Consider the following 7,746-nt stretch of genomic DNA (forward strand, 5'->3'; position numbering starts at 1 on the left):
TCTATCTATCTATCTATCTATCTATCTATCTATCTATCTATCTATCTTCTATCTATCTATCATCTATCTATCTGTCTGTCTGTCTGTTTGTCTGTCTATCTGTGTATCTGTACACAGAAATGTTCATACATGCTAGGGTCTCTGGTCTCTGGCTGCCAGTACAAGTGTAGATATAAGGGTCTGTTGGAGTATCATTATATTTGTGCACCTGCATGTTAACGTGTTTTTGTAAATCTACATGTATCTGTCTGCATCTCCATGTGCAGGACCTTCTCTCTCCCCACCCCCTCCCCAGCTCTATCATTTTTCATGTTCACACAGTTTGCAATGTCTCTATCAGGAGATGATGCCCCTGCCTTTTGGGACATCACTCTGAGAAGCTAATACACATGGGAAGAGGTAGGGAACACTCAGGCCCCTGCATACCAGTGTGGGAGGGATTCTGAATGAGAGGGGGGGCTGGGGGTGGAGGGGCAGGGGAGGGAAGAGGTGCTGCATTCTCTGTGGGGGAGATGTGTGGGCCAGGCCCTAATGCTGAGTGATCCTGCAGGGGTCTTTGGAAGCATGCCTAAGTGAAGGCATGCCAGATGTGCCCACATGAGTGAGGTGCTGGGAAGGGCAGATAAGGGATGCAGACAGAATAGATTGAAGAAGGCAGGGATGTATAGAGACATGAGGGATGCAGCCTAAGAGAAGGAGATGAGTGCAGTAGTTTTAATAATAGCAAGGGTGAAGGCATTATGGAGTGTTTAAGGGGAATTTGAGGGTTTGAAGACTACAGGATATTAGAGGGAAATATGGGAAATGAAAGAACATAGAGGGTGGGAAGAGATTGTGGGGAATGAGGGTATGATAAATGAGAAGGAGATGTGGGTAAGGAGTAGATACAGGGGGTGAGGAAAATATGGGAATCTGGGGAATCAGAGAAGGATATGTGAGAATGAGGGAGCTCCAAAGGTTGTGGGAAAGATAGGGAGAAGAGGTTATATGGAGGAGGAAGAGAGTACAGTACTGGTAAGGGGGCAGAGTAAGAAGCTACATGGAATGTGGAGAGATTTTTTTTTTACTATATCTATGATTTCATTGCTACACAGAATTACCCATAAGGAAACTACCCTGACTGGGGAGATTCTGGGGGAAGGATAAAAGGGATATGGGAGTATGGATGTGGATATGAATGAAAGCATATATAGGAATGTGAGGATGAGAGGGAGAGACTGAGGTTGTGAGGGGAGATGTGGAGTTACAAAAGACATACAGAGGTATTAGAGGGTCTGAGCTGGGGAATATACTATGGGACAGTGAAGATTGGATGTAGTGAGTGAAAGAAAGATATGGGGCATGATGGAGGGATAGGAGGGTGATATGTGGCTGTTATTAGAAACTGTGAGAGCCAAAGGGAGATGGTGTGGGGGTGATCCATAAAATTGGAAGGGGATCCTGAGTAGGCCAGGGACCAAGGTGTTGAGGAAGAATATGGGAGTGCTTGAAGGAAATATATAATCCTAGAATAATAGATTTGGAGCTGGGAAAGATGTCTGATCCAACGTCCTTATTTTACAGATGAGGGACCTCAGTCCAGAGAGTTTCAATAATTTGCCCAAGTATAGAAATCCATCCTAAACTTTAAGAAAGTAAGGGGGGTGGGGGAAGAGGGGATATAAGAGAGGGAAGATAGGGGGGGGGGTCCTTTTGGGGGGGGGGGAGGAGAGAGATGGAGAGAAAATGTGCAACTCAAAATCTTGTGGAAATGAATGTTGAAGACTAATAAATAAATAAATTAATTTTAAAAATCATTTGCCCAAGGTCACTTAAGTGAGAAGTAACAGAGCTGAGATTCAAACCCAGTTCCTCTGCCTCCAAATGCAGAACATTTCCCACTGTGGCACGCTGCCTCCCTGTAGAGTATGGGCAGCAGTGGTCTGGGACAGGGACTAGACTTCAGGTGGCCGGCACGCCCTCTCTCCTCTGCCTCCGCCCTCCCAAAGACCTACTTCCTTCTTCCTCGGACTTTTCTCATGAGTGTGATCCTTGAATGCTTGCACTCTTTCTCCCACTTCTTTTTCAAACCTATAAGGAGCACTGAGGCTCCTGCTGACCTACACAAGTGCTTGATCTCTGGTATCTGCTGTGAAGGTGGAGGGCTGGACTCTGATGGACCACCCAGGGTGCATATTGTGTACATATGCTGATGTACCATGTGAGTGGGGGCGCACACACCTGGCTATGTCTGTGCTATGGTGGACTATGCTGTAAGTGTGTGTGTGTGTGTGTGTGTGTGTGTGTGTGTGTTTGCGTGCGTGTGTGTGCGTGCGCGCGCAGGACAGCAGCGTATTGTAAAGGGAGGCCTGCGAGAAGGCAAGAATATATGTGTGCATGTGTTGTCTTGCTGCACTGTGTTTTAAGTGAGAGTAGCACAGGGGTCACAAGGTGTGTGTCTGTAACAATGGAGTTGGCCATGTTGTAGGAGGCCAGAGTACAGAGGCTATGTTGGAATGTGCCTTGTGATAGATAGAGTAGGTAGCTATGTTATCCCAAAGTGGGCTGTGTGCTGGGGTAAGAGCATGTGTGTGTTGTAGGTGGATAGGATATAATGTATTGTAGCTAGTATGATAGGATTCAGGTTCACATTAGATTGGGGTTGCTGTGTAGAAAGAGGGAATGTTGGAGGCTCAGTCTTCATCAAGACGGAGAAGCATCCTGGGAAGGTATGTGCCATACAGGGGCACAATGTTTACGAGGGCACTGAGTTGGGCTGAAGGTTTGTGTTTGGGAGTGCATGCTACCACAGCTTTTTTAGAGACCAGCCATGCCTGGTCAATAGCTCCCTCTGGAACAGAGCCGACAAGTGGTCATCCAACATCCATGTGAGGTTCAGAAGTGCCCACTGCCTGCTGAGACAGCTCAGCCCACATGTGGCTAACTTAGATTGTCAGAAAGTGATTCTTTCCATCAAGCCCATGACTCTGCAACCTCTACTCATTTCTCCTTATTCTGTCTGCCCTCTGGAGCTAGCAAATCAAACAGAATCTCTTCTCAACACAACAACCCTTCAAGGGCTTGAAAACAGTTAGTATGTCTGCCCTGAGTTATTTCTTCTGTAGCTGAAACATCATTGGGTCCCATGCTATGGCCTCAAAGTTTCTGGCTAGCCAAGCTGCTCTCCTTTATACATTTGGTGCCAATAACTAAGTCCAGCACCTGGGTATGGTCAGACTGGGGCAGGGCAGAGCAGATCCCCCTCCCACCCAGGGGGCCTGCCCCCTCCGAAATCTCCACATTTGGTGTCTCCTAATGCAGCCAGAGTATGAGTTGGGGGGGGGTTACCAGATCACAAGATTACTAGACTTTAGTATATTATATTTGTGGAATCAGTAAGGTGAGGCAAAATTGTATATTATCCTAGAGTCTACTGTGGGCTGTGGGGTGTATATGTGTGTGTGTGTGTGTGTGTGTGTGTATTCCTAAAAGATAAGGAAATATGTGGGAAAAATTATTGGAGTATTGGGGCATTTCAAAGGAGAGTGTTACTGGAATATCCTAAAGTATAGAATATTTTCTTGCAATTATGGGGGAAATTAAGTATATTGGTATATTATGGAAGGTATGAGCATATGATGAAGGTTTGTTTGGGCATCACAGGGAATTTTTGTCTATGTATATCTCTCTGAGATATAGAGATAATCCTGAAGGATGCTGGAGTTTGTACCTAGAGGGATTGTACTAGAATATAGAGAATGCATAATCATGTCACCCGTGTCTGAATGGGAGGTTTGGATGCCCTTCCTGGCCTATTCTAGGCACATTTGGGCATTGCTGGCATGTAGCCAGCATGATAGAAGTTTATTGAATTATATTGGGGTTATGACTGTGTGTTACTAGAATATTCTCCGGGAATGATTGGGCAATATGTGGGCTATGGGATCTGCTATTAATCAAATTAATTTTATGTATATTTGGTCTGGGATTGGGTATTACTAGAGAATACAGGTGTGTAATTGCATTTCACTGGAGTATCCTGGGCTATATTAATTAGATATTAGAACTTGATGCCAGGGATTGTTTCTTTTGGGATTTTTGCCTCCAGGCTCAGTGCATAGGGTAGTGATCCTGGGGCCAGGAATAACCAGGTTCAAGGTCTGCTTCTAGCAGACTAGACTCCAGGCAAGTGTCTTCAACACTCTCAGCCCATGAGGCAGCTCTCTAGGACTGTGCATTACAGATGAGTGCCTTCTCTCTTGGCGAAGGGAGTTTCCACAATGAAGAAATAACAGATTTACCCCTCCCCCAATTCCTTGTGCCTAGAATAGTACCTGGCATACAATAGATTCTTAATAAATCTTTTCTATTGCTCCCCATGCCTGGAATGCTCTCCCTCCTTACCTCTGCGTCTTGGAATCCCGAGCTCCCTTGAACATGCAGCTCAAGCGCCACGGGCCTCCTAAGACCCTGTCTGATCCCCTCAAGGGTCAGTGCTTTTTACACCCTACCCCTGAAATGGCTGGGGATTTACTTTCAATCCACTTGGTGTTGACTTCCCTGTTATTCATTGTTTTGCCCCAGTAGAATGTAAGCACTTTGAGGACAGGGACTGTGGTTTTATCCTTGCATCCCTGCTGCCTAGCATATAGTTGGTTCCTAATGAATGCTTTGTGTTGGATTGAGTTGAGAGTGTTGGTACCATGGTGTATGCTGGATGTGTGATGGGCATTCCTAGAGTATCCTTGAGATGTGATGGCATTTGCTAGGTTATACTTGGAACTTTGGGGTGGGGGTATTAAAGTATATTATTATAGTATAGTATAGTATATATGGCTGTTTGCAAATCATTGAAATGTACTGGGTGGCGCTTGGGGGCATGATGATCATGTGCTTGGCTATTTCTGAAGTCTGCTTGTGCCATTCTGTATGTTGGCCTGTATTGAGATGTATGGCTACTTGCTAGAGTGTGTTTGGTGCATGTTTGGCCATTATTGTGTGGGTGACTGGATATGACAGGTATGGGGTGTGGTTGGGAGCTGAAGTCTATTAAAGAGAATATTTGAAAATTTAAAAATTTTTTTAAATTAAAAAAGAGAATATTTGGATATCACTGATACATACTAGACTATGCAACTATTATTATAGCATGTATATTTGAGTATTACTGAAGCACATTCGAGCTATATTTGGGTATTATTGGAATATCCTGGATTTATCTTGCACTGGAGCATACTTAGGGTATACCTGGACTTTGGAGCATATGAGAATCTTGAGATTACTAAAACACTCGGGGGAGAATAGTATACTAGAATGCAGCGGGTGTAAAGTGGGTCATTACTGGAGTATGTTGGGTCGATGGCGAGGTTCTAGTAGCTTCTATTTGGTACACTCTTGTATGGGTGGGCAGTGAATGGCTTCACTAACCTAATGGCCTAAGGAAGCCCTGGCTTTGGAGGATTTGGTTCTAGCCTTCCTTAGCTGTGTGACCCTAGACAAATGATTCCTCTTCCTGGACCCCGGCTTCCCTCTCACCTATAGAAGGGAGATAACAAGGAATTCATGCTCTCCCTCTGCTTCAGAAACCAACTCTATATAGTCCAATAATGGACAATAGAGGCAAGGGCTTTAGAAACAAACTACGTAGAAAGCACTCCATGAATTCCCCAGTTGGTAACGTCATTACCCAGGTATGTCTGTGTATGTTAGAGAAGGTGCTTGGGTAACTTTTGAGTATGCATGTCCACTCATTTCTGAGGTATGCTGGCGCTCTGGGCACAGGTTATTGTTAAAGTCCACTTGAATTGGAGTCTTGGCAGTCAAGATTATTGGGGTGGCCTAGGCACTATTAGAATATACTTGTGCATGTCTGTGAATTGCTGATGAGGCATGAATGTGAATTGGAGTATTAGTGAAAATATTGAGTGTGTTAATGGACTTATTCAAGTATACTTTGGGTATGTTGAGGCATTATTGGAGTACAGTTGGGTATTTGCATAAAGAACATTATTAGCTTATTCCACAAGGAAGGCCCTAGGAACATTATTAGAATATGTTGAAAGGGTACAGGGTGGTTACTTTGGTGGCTCAAGGATCTCAATGGCCAGGCAGTCTGGCCACCTGTGCTGCTTCCCTCCCCCAGCCTTGCAGAGAGGTCCTCCTCAATGCACAAGAGATCTCAGTATGAGGGCAGCATTCTGGCTTTGGGCATTTGGCAATGCATGGTGGGTTTTTGCTTATGTAAATCAGACTGTAGAGTAGGAATACCAGGAAACGTGGAGGGGTCATAGAGGGACCCTGTGGCAGAGCAGTAGGAATCCCAGAGTGAGGGGTGGAAACATGAATTTGGGGGCTCACCCCACCCTTCTCTATCCCTCCCCCTTCCCACACACAGTGACTACATCATTAAGGAGAAGACCGTCCTGCTACAGAAGAAGGACAGTGAGGGGTTCGGTTTTGTGCTGCGGGGGGCCAAGGGTGAGTACTAGGAATGGGGTAGGAAGGCTGTTTGCTGAGCCCAGGGAATGGGGAAGGGCTCTCACCACCAGAGGACCGGGGTTGGGCTTCTTAGCTCTGCTACCTTGAGATCCTGGGCCCGGCTCCTGTGCCCTCCTCGGGCTCCTCCTCCCTCCCCACTACCCTGTCTGCTCCTCCCCGCAGCGCAGACCCCCATCGAGGAGTTCACTCCTACCCCAGCGTTCCCTGCCCTACAGTACCTCGAATCTGTGGATGAGGGCGGCGTGGCTTGGAGAGCAGGACTTCGGATGGGGGACTTCCTTATCGAGGTGAGCCGCCAAGCCCAGCCCCCAGCTCCCCGGTGACCCCTTCGGGATTCAGGCATTTGACTTCCCAGTGTTGGGCTGCCCTCTCAGGCTGCCCTGGACTGAGCATCCAGCTCCCCAGACTCCAGGAACTCTAAAGCTCCCCACTAGGGGAGCTAGGGGGCGCCAGAGTGCACAGAGAGCTGGGCCTGGAGTCAACCAGACCTCAGTTCAAATCCAGACTCAGAGACTTCCTAGTTGTGTGATCCTGCGCAAGTCTCTTCACTTGTCTGTCTCAATTTCAAAACAGAGATAATAATAGAACTTTCCTTGAAGGACTGTTGTGAGGATTAAATGAGATGATATTTATAAAATACTTAGCATAGTGCTGGCACTTAGTAAGGACTTAATAAATGTTTCCTTCCTTCCTCCCTCCCTCCCTTCTTTCCTTCCTTCCTTCCTTCCTTCCTCCCTCCCTCCCTCCCTCCCTCCCTCCCTTCCTTCCTTCCTCCCTTCCTTCCTTCCTTCCTTCCTTCCTTCCTTCCTTCCTTCCTTCCTTCCTTCCTTCCTTCCTTCCTTCCTTCCTTCCTCTCCTCAGTCCCCATGGTTCCCTCTCCTTCCAAGGTCCCATCCCTCTGGTTCTGCCCCCAGTAATTCCCTCTTGGCTTCCTCTCCCTTCAGGGATGTCACTGAGCTAAAGTAATTCTGCTGTTCTCCTTCTGACCAGTTTTTCAGGGACTTCCTGCTCTGGAAAAGGTGTAAGGGGAGAGGTGGTGTTGGGTGGGAAGGCATTTGTATATTTATGGACGCACACTAGAGAGAATGCCAGGGTTTTAGAAGGCTACACTGGAAAAGGGAGGAGATCCATGGGGAGGGCAGATCAAGATGTGGTCTTGATAGTTAGGACAGGGAGAGAGACCTGGGCTGATCACAGGAAGGGATAGAGTGGGAGACATCGAAGAGAGAGAGAGAGAGAGAGAGAGAGAGAGAGAGAGAGAGAGAGAGA

General features: G+C 46.7%; 1 protein-coding gene across 2 annotated transcripts in view; it reads left to right on the forward strand.

The window, feature by feature from the left end:
• Nucleotides 1-7,746, forward strand: part of LOC138170848 (SH3 and multiple ankyrin repeat domains protein 1-like) — a 45,569-nt gene that overhangs the window by 34,218 nt on the left and 3,605 nt on the right. For both annotated transcript variants that reach the window (XM_069100354.1, XM_069100353.1), the window contains exons 14-15: nt 6,374-6,456; nt 6,640-6,764. In XM_069100354.1, coding sequence (XP_068956455.1) covers nt 6,374-6,456; nt 6,640-6,764 — 208 coding nt within the window. The remainder of the gene's footprint in view (nt 1-6,373; nt 6,457-6,639; nt 6,765-7,746) is intronic.

This window comes from Petaurus breviceps, unplaced genomic scaffold (genome assembly GCF_028583685.1).
Source record: "Petaurus breviceps papuanus isolate PSGF00001 unplaced genomic scaffold, PetGlider_PUasm1.0 398, whole genome shotgun sequence".
In the NCBI taxonomy this organism is placed as follows: Eukaryota; Metazoa; Chordata; class Mammalia; order Diprotodontia; family Petauridae; genus Petaurus; species Petaurus breviceps.